The 16,897-nt window shown below is 41.9% G+C and overlaps 1 protein-coding gene across 10 annotated transcripts in view; it reads left to right on the forward strand.

The window, feature by feature from the left end:
* KIAA1217 (KIAA1217 ortholog) overlaps nt 1-16,897 on the forward strand; it is a 376,038-nt gene that overhangs the window by 183,475 nt on the left and 175,666 nt on the right. For 3 of the 10 annotated variants that reach the window (XM_054816855.1, XM_054816860.1, XM_054816858.1), the window contains exons 1-2: nt 2,252-2,406; nt 7,461-7,747. In XM_054816855.1, the coding sequence (XP_054672830.1) occupies nt 2,337-2,406; nt 7,461-7,747 (357 nt within the window). In that variant the 5' untranslated portion in view covers nt 2,252-2,336. Of the gene's footprint in view, nt 1-2,250; nt 2,407-7,460; nt 7,748-12,056; nt 12,210-13,091; nt 13,192-16,897 lie in introns of those variants that run through there. The other 7 variants (XM_054816867.1, XM_054816868.1, XM_054816856.1 and 4 more) reach the window with 5 other exon arrangements.

Raw genomic sequence — 16,897 nt, forward strand, 5'->3', positions numbered from 1 at the left:
CAACTCTCTGTCTTGTGCTCGTGGCTGTGGAAACTAATGGTGCTGGTTAAAAGTAGATATTTCAATTTTAATGATTTTTGGTTGTTGTTGTTTAGTCTTCAACTAATTTTCTAGGGTTTTTCCCCACCGTGGATGGAGGTAAAGCCTTCTAAAGGGCTAGAGTGCATTGATTCTGATCTTACTAAGGCTCTTGGTACAAACTGTACTGATCTCCAGAGCTAACCCTGTTTTAAGTACAAGGCTGCAAATGAACCTTCCTTTTAGGCATTTGTAGACAAGTATGTTTTGTGCTTTCCATTGCGTTATTTCAGGATAAGGTCTTTTTAAGTGCCCTTAGTTTCCTAACTCAGTTTCTGAGCCCGGTGTACAGGTAACGTCTTGGTACAGCTTTCACGTTGCTACTCCAGGCAACTGCACTGGTTTTCTTTTCCCATCGGGGGTTTCTGAGTTATTTTACATTTCTTGTAGTTGGTGGTGTTCAGTGATGACTATTCCTGTAAAAGCCCTCTTCTCCTTCCAGCTGGCTGTGAACGTAAGTTGCAAGAGGCTCATCATGCTTGTCCAGACTCTGGAAAACCTCCATGTTAAAGGCACATTCCTCCATATCGCAAAAGGCAACATCAGATAAGTAGGATGGCTGGCCATCACTTCTCCAAAAATAGTCCACAATCAGAATGAGCGGACAGTAACCCAAGGCCAGTAAAAACACTACTCTAAATACAATGTATATCACACTGGTTTTATATAGCAGGCAACTATAGGAGCATTCTGTTGGGAGCACTGTACTGCAGACCTTAAATAGCAGTGCTAATGTTTAGATTGTATTTTCATCTTCTCTGTGTTTTCCATGCCGGATTTCTGGGACCTTTGCCAGGTTCCAAGACCATATAGAATTAATTGTTAAAAAGGAAAATAAATATTTCTTAAGTGCTAGAGAATATGTATGTCTGATCTAATGAACAACAGTTTTGTTCATTTATTAATTGTAATTTACTCAAATGTTTTTTCTGTCTGGAAAGGGGAGGACTGAGGCATGAGGGGAGTGATTCTCCTTGAGCTTCTGTATTGAATTTATATATACACAAAACATTTCTGCATTCAATAATCTAAGTAGACAGGATGACATTTCTGCCAAATAGAGATGTAGAAGGAAACGTAGGGGAATTTTCCTAGCCTGTCTGGACTGGGTGGTTGAGAGGTCATTGCAAGCAATTTAGCTGATGTTATATTGAAGTCAGAGTTGAAGAAAGCTTGGAAGACCAGATTACGCTAGGTCTGTTTAAAAAGGCATCCAAGATACTAACTGTTATCTGGTGTTGCAGTATGAGGTTGATTTAAATGAGAAATTGCATATTTTTATTAATATCTCAGTTATGCTTTGTTCTTAACCTAATTCAGCAGTTGTCCATGGATAAACTTTCTGGTCTTGATGCTGTAACTCAACACTCAGTTTGTTCCACCATCTCTGGCTCTGCGTTATGACTTGACGGACTAATTCGGTCTGATACTCTCCGCTAAATCAACACATGTGGCATCTGCTGGAATCTGTGGGATTTGATCTCATTCTTCTCAGGCACATTATTTTTTGCCTCATGGCCCGATGGATCTATCGATTCTCATGCAGGCTTCCTGCCTCTGATCTGCCAAAAGAGAATTAGTTATATGTTTCTATATGCTTTGCTACTGAGGCTTCAAAATCCCTCTTAACCAAAGTGCCTGCTTACATATTGCTACCATTCATTTTTATTGGCTTCACTAAAGTTGAATTCCTGTATCTTGATTTTTCCCTAATTCATTCTCCGAGCAGCTTGAAAGAATTCAACAGAAAACAAAACCTCAAAGCGCTTATATAATGAATTACTTTTAAACTAGACGCTAAAAAAGACAGAGGAGCATTTATCAGGAATGTTTGTGGGCTTGGTGGTTACGAGCTTAAAAAAATATTCTGTGGAAAGGCTTTTGTCCCATGACAGAGATTTGAAAGGCTACGGATTCGGATTCCAGCAGAGACTCGGGCCTGTAATCATGTTTGAAATGTTCCCTTTCATAAGGCTCCCCGGCTGCAGCGGGAAGCGAGCCGGCTAGGGGCTCGCCTGCAGAAAAGCCCATCACCTGTTGGGGCCCAGGGCCTGGGGGGCTCGATCGGCCGCCGCCGCCCACCACCGCGGCGAGGACGGCGGGTCCCGGCACCACGGGCATGCGGGGCGCTTAGGGGGGGACTTTGCGCCGGGGAAGGAAGGGAGAGTTTCCTTTCTCCTCCCCGAGACTGGCGCTGACAGTCCGGGCGCTTGCGGCTTCCAAGTTGGAGAGGGGAGCTTGTGCGGTAGGCAGGGACAATGGAGGAAAATGAAAGCCAGAAACTTGAGCTGTGCCTGGCTTGCTCAACAGACAGCAGACAGATGAAGGGTAAGTAAGAGAATCAGGCAAAGATGGAGTTACATTTAAACGTGCCCCTCGTTGCTGCTTTTTATAACTGGAGGCGGAATGCATGGGGGGGGAAAAAAGGCATGTCTTTCTTGTGCTGATGGCTCTGCAGATTGCCCTAATGCTCCGACTTTGTGAGTTTAACTTTCTCTGTAGAGAGATTTCTGCCTAACCTTTAAAGCAGGGAGCGTGCTGTATCGCTGTCACAGTTTGCGGGACACTGCCTGGTGCGGAGGGTGCTGCTCCCGCGGGGGTGCGTGGGGGTGTGGAAATTAATGTCACGTTCCCTTTAAATGCTCTGCATGCTTCACCTATGGCTGGGAAATAGCTCTTCTTTCAGAAAAGTAGGTTTGAGCTCATCTTTTCCTGGGGTGGCTTTTAAAAGAGGGAGATTCACGGCAGATTGTCACTGGGTTAGTTGACTTCGTGTGAAACCAGTTGGGTTTGTCCGGAGCGAAGCCAAGAAATTAGAAGCGTGGTTTTAGGGTGGGTCAGCTGGGGTGCGCTCGTACAATTGCTGTTGCACTACAGATTTTGTCTAAAACCAAGGGAAAACTATTTCCTGGTGAATTACTACGTGGGCTATCCCAGGTGGAGCATAACATTCAGTAGCATGACAAATACCTAATCTGATCTATAGCCATTATAGTATTTGTGGAGCACCTGTGAACATTGCCGGTTCATGGGTATTGTATTCCTCACAGGCACATCAGACAACGTTGTGTTACTGTGCTTCTGTGAAACACGTAGTGAGTGGTCGGATACATGTGGTTTTAACAAGAAATCACACAAGTTTATCGGTAATACCAGAAAACAGTCAATAGAGAGCTTAGGAGAAAAATATACTCTTCTTTTTTTTTTCTTGGGGGTTCATTAATTGCTTGATGCTCTTTTGATTCATTTTTTAAAATAAAATACTGTGCAGTGCAAGTCACGTGCATCTGTGTCTGTATATGTTTATGTTTAGTGGGACAGAAATCTTCACTTAAAGGATGTGTCTGAATAGGAAAAAAAAAACTTTCGGTAGCATATTTCTTCTGTATGGGTTGTATGAAGCTGCCTGAGATACATGTGGAGCTAGAAGAACAGAGGTCTGACCAGACCGATCCTACGATTCCCAAAACTTTTGAATGCTGAAAGCTTATAATCAAACATAGTACTTTTGGCCCATATCCAAAATTTACATTTGAAAGTTCTTGGAAAGAGAGCTAATTGTAAAGACAGTGGAGTAAATTAGAAAGATTCCAAATAATCTCAGTTTTACTGCTAGCATAAATATAATGGAGGTGGGTTTGACTCGCGCTGTTAAAATTGTATTCTTCTTTAAACTTTAAAACTTTTTTTTAAAGTATTGAATGTGATTTGCTTCAAGACTCATTTTCATAGTATCAGTACGGCTCAGGTCGATACTTGTTCCTTTCTGAAATTATTCTGAAAATGTTCTTCTCTCATGTCACCTGGGTTGCAAAACAGGACGTTTAAAATCTTCACAACATTTAAAGTAATGAGCAAAGTGACTTTCCTGACCTTTGTAGACTTCATAGAGGGTGTGACTTAGAAGAGTTGCATACCAGGATGCATAGAAGGACTTTTCTTTTTTTTTCAAAAAAAATTTCTAGCTCACTTAGAAGCAATTAATCCTTCATGATAATCTTCCTGATAATCCTGGGCATACTGCTTCTACGCCGCAGACCTGAGCCTTTCCTGCAGTTATATCCACTGTAGTAATGGGTGATGTTAAGAAATCTTGAAATTTGTTTTCACATCAGAGAAGCAACTCAAGTGTAAGGGTTACTCAAGCCTTTGGATAACCAAAGCCCTCCCCTGTCAATCAGCAAGACTTGCTTTTTGTTACCCTCCAGACTTGCTACTTTATTGAGCAGAAAGACCTTCAGCTTCTGAATATGAGGGAGGGAGAGAGGGAGACAAGCTTATCTCACACCTCTGTGTTTTCCATTGGCTTCTCTTTGCTCCTTTTCCAAGGAGGGTACTTGCATAATTTATCCTTTCGCTACTCTTAGCTCTCTTCTGGGAACCATCACATGATCCTTCACACATTTCACAGTTATCTGTGGGGATTGATTTTCTAGGCCTATTATCTTCCCTTGTAAGATACGGAAGGCTTGCCCACGCTATTATTGAGCAACTCCAGGATCCAGAAAACCTCCCTCAGTTTGTCCTCCCTGTAGTACTGTTGCCCACACAGCAGCTGCGGAGTTTATGTGCCCCAGGTACGGGGGCCCGGGCGGGGGGGGGGTTCACCATCCCAGCTTTCAGCCTCGCCATCAAAGTCACTTGTCCCTATCTAGTAAGTGGCCAAGGAAGATTTTTTTCAGCAATTACTAGGGAAAAGACCCACATTCAAACATGACAGAGAGTTTGGTTTGCAAAGAAAGTCACGTGCTGCTCCGTGCTGTAATGCCGGGATCCTGCTGAATGCCCAGGTCAGCTCGCTGGCAAGACTATCAATTAGTTTGCATAGTTTACATTCCTTTCTTTTCACTGGTATTTATACAGTATTTTTCAAATATATGAAAGAAAAATAAGAGAATTTGTTGATCTTTCTAATACAGTATAAGAAAAATATGTTATTTTTGATTCCTTCTCAAGGTTTCACCCAATAACAAATAGTGGTAAAACACTTTAATTGATGTGTCTCTTTATGTTCCAAATAATTAGCTTTTTTTAAAACTATTGAAATGACTGAAGTACAGAATAGGGAAAGGCTTTGCATGAGAAAGATTTAGGACCCGAAATACACATTCATGAGCTTTGGGTTGTTTTTGTCAGTGTAGGTTTACCTGTCTTCTTGAGGAAGTGCCTGCCACCAATTCAGTGATTGAAAATGCTGCTGTGACCATACTTTGAGGGTTTATACCAAATTGCTGCACTCAGTCACCCACGCTCACGCTGACTCCCTCGAGCCCCAAGGAAATCCCTTATTTATGCCTGCCGCCTTTGTTCCAGCAGCCTCAGGGATATAACCTCCGGGCTCTTGGTGCAACAAATTAAAGATGGTAAATTCCAGCCGGCCCCATCCCACCTCTTTTTCCTCCCATGTAAAAATCCATTGAAGCGCCTGTGCAGCTTTCAGAAACCCTTTTGACTGAGGGTATGTGGAGTAGCCACGCTTACTTCTTCCAAGCAGAACTCTCCTTTTTGTCACTTTTCTCATACAAGCTGAGTGTACCTGATGATCATTGCTTTGAATTATCAGTAATCAGTGAGGCTGGATGTTTTTTAATTGAGTTGTGCTTGGAAATGTTGAATGTGTGAGAGTGTGTGTGTATGTACACATGAGGCTGCTGCTCTGAAGGTTTAACCAGGATTGTGCATCTCAGAAGAAGGTGTTGTGGAGATCAGAGATGGCATTTTGAATCTGTGTGAGAGTAAAACTTGGCTGTGAACCAAACCTGTTTCCAAAGTCATGCCTGGATCTGTGCTCATCAAAGCATGGTGCCACCTGCAGCCTGAGCTCCTATGGCCAGTTCTGCTTTCGGGATAGGTGTCCATGAATGCAAATGAGAGGGTGTTGTTGATATTTTGGAGTCCTTGAACATTACAGGGAGCTTACAGAAACATGCAAAGTCTTTGAGGACCTTCCAGGGCCCAGTTCTGTTGTGAAACCCAAGGGAAGGGCTTCCCCACATGAATTGGTGGGACATCGCACCGGCAGTAGTTCCACCAACAGATTTACTTTATTACCAGGGCTTGATGTTACGTGGGACTTGGCAGGCAGTTGACAACGCACACCAGAAAGCTGAAAAATCCTCAGCATAAAATCCTGAGGCAAGTGGTAGGCAGGGTGTCAGACTGACTGACTGAACCATAAAAAGAAGCGAGTAGGTGCCTGTTTCCAAACAGCAGTGCTGTATAAATGGCAGCACGTGGGGGAGGATAAAGGGCTCCGAGGAGAAAAGTGTCAGACGGAGAGAAATAGAGATGTATTAAAAACACGTAGAGGAAGGAGCCTCCTGCTCCTGGGGAGATGCTGTAAAGGGTTAACACTCTCAGGGACATCTGAGGCTGCTGGTAAAGATGGGGAGGGTCACATCAGACTTGGAGAGACCTTTTCAATGCTTCTGGTTTGGGTTGGTTTTTTTTTTTCCTTTGCTGACAAAGGAGTGAGGGATTTTTCAAAGGTATTAGGTAACAAGGCTCCAGACTACACTTTTTCATGCACCAGAGGGTTCGTGTTACACAGTTACCTGAAGATAAACCAGCACTTACATACCCGCTGTCTGCCTATCTCTTTATAAACATTGTCATGGTCTTTGGTCTTAAAGTAGATTTTAAAGTTGTAAAATTTATCTGAGTTTGGGGGTTTTTTTCTTTTTATATCACACAAAACTTGCTTTTATTCTGTTTCTTAAGAAATGGTTTATTGAAAAAGTGATGTAGTATTTTCCAGCCCGCTGTCCTGAGACGCATAAAATCCAAGGGAGATCCATGAAATTTAAAACCAGACCACAGTCAGAAATCGGGAAAAAACCTCTCTTATTATTTCATAGGTGTTTCAGACCATGTTGAAAACACACTGAAAAAAGATTAAGGATTTCCAATCTCCTTGTCAAAGGAATTTTATCAGTTGGTATCCTTACGGATACTAGTTACAGGGCCATTAAGTGTACTGGAGCCTATTGAAGAAACCTGTTTCTTCTCGTGGAAAGCATCCTGTAGATTTTAAAGGTCAGGGAATAAGGGCACTGTCAGATCTTCTTTTCAAGTCATATAGTGGTAGAGATGATATAAAAGGAACATCTACTTTAATGATGCTCACTTTTCTGTGAGACAATACTGCGGTTGTGTGTTAAAAGTATGTAAGTACTGTGCAAAGCTTATATAAATGATTATTTTCAAGCCACTTTTTACAACATATATGTGACTAATGATACAGAACATGCCATTGAACACCACCAAACTTTTAAAAGAACCTAGCTTTTATATCTATTCTTTTATTTTTCTTATTAATGCAAATGTTGGATTAAGATCTTGTAATATTCTGGTTTGGGGGTTTTTTGTGGTTTTTTTTCCAGACCAGACAAAAACCAGTTTGCATGTAACATCACTAGACGATGCAGAATGTCTCCGATCTAAAGAGCTCCTTTCGACCCCGAACAGTCACACTTCTTCTAATTCAAAGTCCACCCGTAACATCCCTCGAAGACATACAGTAGGTGGCCCTCGCAGTTCCAAAGAAATACTGGGAATGCAAACCTCGGAAATGGACAGGAAGAGAGAGGCTTTTCTTGAGCACCTGAAACAGAAATATCCCCACCATGCTACAGCAATAATGGGACACCAGGAGAGGCTGAGAGATCAGGTATGACACTCAAATTCATATCTTGCTTTTTGTTAAACAATCCTGATAACTTCTACAAAGTTCAGTGTTACCTCATTACAAAAGGCGAGAATGTAACAAAGCATTAAACAGATTTTTAATTTTTTTTTATATAGCCTAAGATTCAGCTGCTCCCTTGAAATTCAAAGGAACAATAATAAAAATGAAACTATTCAATATTACCTTGGAATTGTTTGTTGAAACTGACATTTTTAAAAGAGCTTTTCATTTTTTTTAGAATATACACGGAGAAAGGGATGAAGGTGAGACTCTTGATCTTAGTATATGGGTCTCCATCTACTTTTCACAGCTGAAGGGAAAATATGGAACAGCTGTTAACTTCTGTTACACTTTCAGTATTGGCACCACTGCCCGGGAGAAAAGAAAATATCCGTAGAGTGTGTCTGTATGCTTTAGCTGGCTCTGTTACCCTTTCATTTGCTTTCTTTTCTATTTCTGAGTCTTTTAACACAAACAGAACGGACTTACCCACAGGTATCTGCCTTCTCCAAGCTGTTCTGACATCCATGTCGGTCTGTCAGCAGCGTACCTTAAGGTGGTTTGCTTTTCGCCGGCCTCCCATCGCTTTTCAGCAGCGAAAGGTGGATGTAGGGTCAGAGGAGATGTGGCACGCTGATGTATTTCTCAGAGCAGGTGGAGGCCGCCATCACGCCGACCTTCTGAATTCAGGGAATGCCGTGCGAGGATCTCTTCACAGCCTGACTCTGGGCTCTGGTTTTGGGTGTAATGTTTGATCTGTTCAGTTTTACAGACAATCTATGTTCTATTCCATAATTCATTTTTTTCAATCAAATAGCAGAATTTAGAGTTCAGGCTCAAAAAATCTTGTGCCTGTTATTCTCAGTTTAACAAATGATTGACAGCAAACCTTTTATAAAAGGTTTTTTTCTTAGTGTTTTATAGGTATTTCGGCACTAGCAGCGAATTAATTGTAAATAGGGAATAAAAACAGGTTGGCAAAATACTGTACTCTGCTATGGGAGTTCTTACTGAATTCCGAGCGTCTTTTGAAGCCTTCCAAACCTTTGGAGATCTGACCATTGTTACAAGTTTGAAAAGATTGTCATTTGGTAACTCCCCTCTACAACTTCCCTTTGACAGAGTCTCTGGAGATCCCAGGTGCTATCACTGCCTCAAAACACAACTGCTAGAATCCATATGTATCCAGATAAAGTTGCTGCAAGACTTTAGCTCTAACGAGGATGATCTATTCCTTATTTTTAAAAAGCTTCCCTCCTTTCCTTTGAAAGCCTTGATTATTTTTTTTTAAGTTTTTTTTCCCTCTCCACTTATCTCTTCTATGAACTTTAGTGACTGTGTGGAATGTGCTGGGTGGTGGATAAAGATAGCATACAAATTAAATAAAGGGGGCGGGAGGGGGGTGAAATCCAGAGATTAGATCTTTTGGAGTCATGTAAATATTTAGTTCCAGTGTTGCAGACACGGCAAACCCAGTTTGAACAGCCTACAGCTTTACACCCTACACATTTTGTAATTTGAGCCTTTTCTGAAGGCAATAAATTACAGAAGGAATGTAGTAACTGTTCCTGCTATTTGTTTAAAATGTGTCATCCTTGCTAATTTACTGAGGGTAAAATTCATGCAAATGTCTCCTGCTTCTATTTTTTGATGATTAGACATATGTATTGTACATAATGAGTATGAATTTTAAAACAAAACAACTTTAAAATTACTCTTAGAGTATTAGGCTATCTTTCTTGGGGATGGGAAAGACTGTAGAAGCATAACTTAAAAAAAAAAAAAGATAAACTGAACAGAAGCCGCATTAAAAACATGCAGAAATAAGTTATTCCAGCTGATGGTAAAAAATTTGCTTAGTTCAAATGTATCGACCGTCTGGCTCATCAGATGCAGTAACAGGTTATTGTGGTCATGGCATTGCAGTTCAGAGGGGTTCTTTCTCACCAGTTGTGTCTATGCATGCACACACACGTATCTGTGTATTTTCTGTGTGTTTGCGTGTATATATATGTATCTGTGTGTGTCTATATATGCGTAGGTATGTGTATATATATGCGTAGGTATGTGTTTATCTGTTTATATGTGTATGCATAATGCAGGCTTACTTAGCTGCTCCATGAATAAGGCCATAGTATAATTTTGCTTCAGAGGATGTATGTGTGTGTATAGCATATATACTTCCTTTTTCTTCCCTTGTATATGTATGGGTGTAGCAGTAGTGTAGAAGACAAACTACATACACATGTAGTAGGTATGTGTATGTAACATATATAGGTCACATATATACAAAATCTCTGAGACCTGTGGGAAGACATGAATTACAATGTTACAATTTATTTTATAGGTTCCTTTCCTCCCTTCTTTCTTTTCCAGCTGCTCCAGTATCTGGAAAGTGGCAACATTATCTATGGTGGGAATTCCTCCACTGTGGGAGATCTATCAAGGATAGTAGCCAATGCCACATCGTTTTCTAATCTCTATGTCAAATGGCACACCTGGAACGTAAAACATCCCGATATTTACAGTCAGGAGGTAGTCCCTTGGATATCACATCATTTGTCTTCCAGGTTGCTCTAAATTCTGTCAGGTCGGTAGCCAACCAAAACGGGCCAGAAAATCAAGATTGGTAATTGTCTCTTTTTTATGGACTTTCTTCTCTTGTCCATTTTAACCATCAGTATCTGAGTACAGCAAACTGACCCCTGGTTTGCAGCAAATAAACATCAGGAAAAAAATACTTGACGTTGTCAGAACGTACTGTATCACCTCCACCAGCAAGGTCAGCTCTGAATGTTGTCCGTATCTTCCTCTACATATTAATGGTTTCCTCCAGGCTTCATTTATTCAGATAAATCCCTCCCTGGATGTGCCTCCTGAGGACCTGTTTCTACTCTTGATAACCTGCCACAAATCAGAAGTACAATCACGGCCAGGTAAAATGCCAGCGGGGATTACTGATGGTTAACTAACATGGTGACCTGAAACCTCCCAGCTGTGCACACAGATCATCCCTCCTCCGCCCCGCAGGTTTGTTACCCTGTTTGTGATATCTTATTCTGGAAAGGAAAGCTGACAGAGACAGGGGCTGTCTTTATTTGCACAAGGGCCTTGGGATACTGCCGCAAGGCAAACAGCCTGCAGCTGAGCTGGTCTGCGTGGTAAACTGGGGCCTGAGTTTGCAGCAGTCGTGGGGGTGCAGGCGTGCTGTGCCTTGTGCACCCCGAAAAGCCCTCAGGGGAACGCAGCACCCCACAGCCGCGGGTCCACGACCCACAGCCTGGCAGCTCGCCCTATGGCTGCAGTTCGTCCCCCTTGCAAGAGAACCCCACAGCCGGGCGTCAGAGCTCCCTCCACCTGGAAGCCTGGAAAACCAGGAAACAAAATCTTTTTTTATAGGTAATGCAAGTTTCTGCAGGAGCTTTGGGTACATCGCCTCTGCCAAGGCTGTCTCGTCTGCGTTAATGAAAGCAAGGCGCTAACGTAATCCCCAGGAAAGTTAGAAAGAAAAAAGAGAAAGGAAGGAGAAAAACAGTCTCGGTCTTCTGAAGTTTGAGATGGTGTGAATCATCTGCTGCTGAGCTCATGGCAGGACGCAGTCGCCTGCTTAGGTGGGGTTGACTCCGGTCAGCAGCGAAGGAAAGAGCAGGAACAAGTATAAAAGCTGGGCCAGCGGCTGCAAGGATGAAAAAGAGTTTGCAATTAAGAGGTTAAAATGCTAACCTGGCCATGGGAGGGGGGTTACCCCTGCGGTGAACCTGTTTTACAAGTCACCTCGCTAAAAAAAAACCCTCTCTGAGGGGCAGAGAGCAAAAATAGGTATGTAGAAGTTTTTCAGAGCCGGAGCTTTTGAGCATGCCTTAGAAAATGAGCTGGAAGATGTTTGCCACAGATTTCTTTTGTTGTTGTTTGGCTAGGAAATACACTGGGAGATGCGGAAGGGCCGGCAACAGCTCTAGCATTTCAGCCAGTGCTCCGTGAAGCACAAATTTATTGGCTAATGAAGTTAGATTTCCACCAATTTAAAAAAAAAAAAACCACCACCCTTCTGGTGCCTGTGCAAGTCTGAGTGCCTAGAAAATGGTGGTTGAGGGTTTTTTGTTATGTTCGGTTAGGTCTGAACATGACAGGTAACTCTGGCATCTGGGCAGGTGTGGTTAAGGTTACCATGGAGATTCATGATGTCATGCTTGATAGAGCATGTCAAGACAGCTAATCTAACATGTAGATGTTCAAAAAGTCCCATAGGCCAGAACTAAGCTTTATGCAAATAACAAAGTTACGCTGCAAAAGGGCGAAAGAAAATACGGCTGAGATATGGCGTGCATTTTACCTGGCAGCTTGAAAGGATTATTACAGGCTTCATCATAAATTAAAACTTTTGGAACTAAAGGAAGAGGATTTCAGACGGTCTCTGGCCTCACGTGTGGAATCTCACATTTCGGTAAATAAGCCTCTTTCTCTTTCTGCCCTCGCTGTAAAAAAATGCTTTTGAAATCGTGGAGTTTGCTTCACCACGCTGTTCCTCCTGGCAGCAGGGCTGAGTCAATAAAGCAAGTTTTCTGGCATGGCATGTTCCCTTTTCTCTTTCGAAAATGAGTTTTTTATTGAATGAACTGAGAATTCAGAATTATTTGAAAGGCATTGTAATGTATTATGTTGATTATATGAATCATGCTGCAAAAATGTCCTAGGTAGTGTTTTGGAGGAGAAACTAAGAATGGAGACACTGTATTTATTTGTAAATTATTGCCAGATGTCTCTCCTTTAACTGTTAAAATAGAACCCTAAAATTGCAACAGCATTTATTCCAGCATTTGATAGCTGCAAAAATACTGAGGCTTTTTTTTTTTTTTTTAACGAATCATAGCATCAGACTTTGAATATATGCTTTGACATCACAAGGTAACACTGGGGCATTTCTTAATAGATTTTTTTCTTGGGTAAAAGTACATTAGATAAAGGGTAAACATATTTGGAGTTAAAAGTCCAGCAACAGAAATGCTATTAGGACTTTTGGGTTTTAGGTATAAACAAAAGAGGATATTTTCAGTCCCTCTGGAGAGACAGTAAAATCTCTGGGTTCTGTGTTGCAACCACTTTTGTGCTTACATCAATCACGACAGATTGAGTAAACATCAGGACGTAAGGGATAGCCCCCCCGCTGGCACTGCTGTGATACGATAACGGGGAGCGGGTTTGGGGCTACAAAGTTGAGTTGGTTCAAGTCGCTCCCTTTGAAAAGGGTTCGATCTAGGTGGGAAAGGGTGGGGGCTTGCGGTCGTTAATGGCCGAGCTTAAAAATGTGAAAAGAGAAAAATCGTAGGTTCTGCCTAAAGACACCTGAGAAATGTAAACCTGAGAGAAACTTCAGTTCAATGTAAATCCTCAGTAGGATTTAGGGAATGAGGCGGTTTCAGAATATGGTAAGCACATTATATAATTCCAGGTGAAAAAACAGCGTATAAAGGATTTCTGACGTTCTGCATTGCTTGATCAGGCAAGGTTAAATAAACTTTTTTTGGAACATGTATTGATTATTAAAGTGAATGGATTTGAAAGGAATACAAAGTGAAGAAATCACTGACTAATTTTTCTTGGTTATAGCGCTTTTGCTTTTACACTCCTAGTTATATCTTGAACCTAAGCCAGTAATGGGAATATTATAGAATTAATTTCAATTTAACTTTTCAATTTAATCAAAGTCTGAGTGTTAATTATTTAGTACTAGAATATGTACAAATGACAACGTGTGAAATGAACTAGCATATTTTGCATTCATTACACTGTTGAGGGTTGATGCCATGGAATCGGGCAGGGAGAAATTGATTTACTGTTAATATTGTGTGAATGCTTTCCTGGTCTGTACCAGTTAAAAAACAAGGTTAAAAAATTACAGTTGATTGTAAAATGTACACAGCGTCTGTGAAGAATGTGATTTTAATCTGGATATGTGTTGCCGCAGATTTTTCTAGTTGAGAAAATCCATTTTGTTGAATTACTATTTGGTTCGCGTACTGGTGTATATAACATGTCATCAAAAAATGCCTATTTTTATCTGAAAGGTCAGTGTCATACAGCTAGAACTTGCTGTTGTGTCAGCGTAGGCTGCAGGTATTTGTTTAGAGGAAAAAAAAAAAAAGAGTTTCAGAAGTTGTTTGAGGAGATTTCTGTGAGTTCTTGTCTCCTCTGATGGGTACTACAATCCTGCCCAAATGAGACGGCGATGCCCCCTCCTCCCTGGAGAGTCTTTGTAAGCCCAGGCGAGCACATTGCACGCTCGGGAAGGGGGGACCCTCCGCAGCATCCACACGTGTCCCCTGTACCATCTGGTACAAGAACTTACTGCTTTCCAGTGCTGTTGTATGTTAAGGGTAACTGGTCTTTGTGTTGTTAAAAGTGCCTAAGTAAAGCTATGAAACCGAACATATGAAACGTGATTACAGGCGTAAATCTCTGCTGGAATCCGAGCCCTTAGCTTTTGTTTATGGAAGGACATGAGATGACATGTCCATTTGTTTTGAGTTGAAACATGCTCTTTAGCCCCCAGATAATGCTGTGATTGCAAGATATTTATAAATAGCTTGATAGATAAATGAACAAAGAGCTGGTTCATTAGCAAAGTGAAGTGGATTTACTTTGTATTGGCTGTAAGTGAAAATGTCGAGGAAGACGACTATTCCTAGCAGAATGTCTCAGTGGCAAGGCTTTTTACCTTTTACTTTAAAAAAGTAAGACAACATATTAAGGTACATATCAAACCACTAGCCCTAAGGTGTCTCTGGAACTAAGTGGAGTTTAACTAGAGTGATAATACTTGCTTTGATAAGCATAAATTTCTTCATTTATATCCATCAGTTAAAAGTAATAAAAAAAGCTGTTCTTTTGAAAAAGCAAACAAAACAAGGCTGCAAAAAGGCTAATAAAGCAATTCCTTTTCTTTTTCCTTCCCTCCCCCATGCAAACCACAGACCAGTGCAGTTACTTTGCCCCAACAGGATTAGTAACTTTTCTTCTGTGGCAACGCCTCTGCATTTTCAATAGCATGTATTGTTTGTAAGTCAGAAGTCCCAGGTAGTTGTTATATCCCTACCTTTGTTCACGTGAGTTTTGTACGCATATTTTTTTAACCTAATTTTATGACAAAGAAAAGTATTTTTAGAATACTTTGTATTCAGCTTACTGAATACATGACCGCAGTAATCTTGTTTCAGTACTTAGGGTTAGATTCCCAAAAGAATCTAGGAGTTTGGTATCCCTTAAAGCAGAGTTCAGGCAGCTGCATTCAAGAGAGTTGCCCATGGAAACCTCTCCCAGTTACTGCAGACACCTGAGATTCCTTAGGTTTCAGAAACTTAAAAATATCCTGAGGCATTTATAGATGCATTTTTGCACGTACTCAGTTTAGTCTTGGTGCTTTTTGGGTTGCTTCTGTAGATGGCTACCAAAAACTGCACCCAAGCAGTCAGCAGGGCCTCATTTGGTGGATGGGTTCAGTGCAAGACTAACTCCTTCAGCGGAGGTGGAGAGAAGAGCCCACGTCCTGCGCAGTGGCCTGGCAGTGACCACCCCTGTGGCAGAGGCACCTCCTGCCTCCTCTGAACCTGTGCCTGATGCCCTCCTTCCTCTGGGGATGCTCGGAGGTGTTTGGGATAGGCAAACCCTTATTTTCCCTTTTGAAGTCGAGCCACTGGGCAATGACGTGTTACAGGGTTCGGCCCCCATAGCCTTGTGGTTAGCCTCTCAGGCCAGCTGCTGAATGAACCTCATCACAGGACTGCAGAATTGAGCTCCTCTCTTCATGCTCTCCCGGGCCATGAAGACCTTGTGCTCCTTTCTTCTTGGCAGCAAAGTTTCAAGAGTTGGTGATGGAAAGCCCTATCCCCGTGTTGCTGTAGCCTGGTTATCAAGGTCCTCTGCCCAGAGATGGAGATGTGGCTGTTGAACGTCCTTCAGGCTTAGGGAACCAGAAAGCTGAATCTTCTCCTCCTTCTTTACAAGTCCTGCAGAAGTAGATTGGTGTATGAAGGGTGCTTTGCCACTGCTTCCTCTTCCAACTCTACTTTTAAACCAAAGCACCTCAGATTGCTGTGCTTCATGCCCAGCTCAGGGGTGAAGAGCATGGTAGATGTCCTCAGGACACCATTCTAGATGGGGCTTGTCAGCGACCCCAAAGTTCATTTCAAGCCCCTTATTCACTTAGGAGAGCACAAGAAGTTTGTGACAGAAGTGAAAATGAAGCCCTGGTCTACAGACAGCTTTGGCTGTGCTGTTTTAAAGCAGGTGTTTTCTCTCATCTATAGTTCTGGAGGTGTGTTACAGAAGGTGTGAGGATCGCTTGTTTGGCAGATGAGGAGTATCACAGACAGGCAAAGGTGTTGGGTGAGGGCAACAGACCATGCTGGTGGTAGAGCTGAGGTTACAGCGTAGCTTCCCTGGTCATCGGTCAGGGGTTCCTTCTGTAGCCTGTGATTAGCCTCAATATTTATGAATATTTGCTGTGTCTCAAGATCATTTCCCTGCAAATGGTTGTGAATGTGCTTTGGTTGTTCTCTTTTCAGCCGCATAGTCCTGTGAGCTTCCCACTGGGAACGTTTCTGTGCTCTTTGCACATTGTCACTTGGGAGGGGAGCACATATTTATGTCAGTCATTAGCAAAGTAAATGCACCTCTGGACCATTGCTGCTGCATTACAGCATTTTTCAGTTGATTTTCTAACAAAGGCAGATTGCACCAGTCACCTGATTAAGTGGCTTGGTTTAACCATAATCCCTAGGATGATTTAAATCCTTACTGGGCTCAATAAGAGAACAAGAGTAAATAAGACAAGCAAATCTCTTGTGAACATATATTCCAATTTCGTTTCCCTTCAAATGAGTTGAGTACACCAGGAGAAACAGTGCTATTGCTAAAATTGCAGCCAACATCTGTGACTGACAGCAGTTGCTGAGATGTGTGTCTTTCACGTTCACCCTATCATTGTGTCAGTTCAGTAAATTCAGAGTCTGGTGGAATTAAGTTTTGACATGTCAAGCCAACACAGGGACTTCTGGTTGGATGAGATTATGTTTTGAAGGGTCCTTTTTTGGTTTTGTGGGTTTTTTCGTCTTTAATTAGTACCTTTGGTACTGC

Source organism: Grus americana, chromosome 2 (genome assembly GCF_028858705.1).
Source record: "Grus americana isolate bGruAme1 chromosome 2, bGruAme1.mat, whole genome shotgun sequence".
Classification (NCBI taxonomy): Eukaryota; Metazoa; Chordata; class Aves; order Gruiformes; family Gruidae; genus Grus; species Grus americana.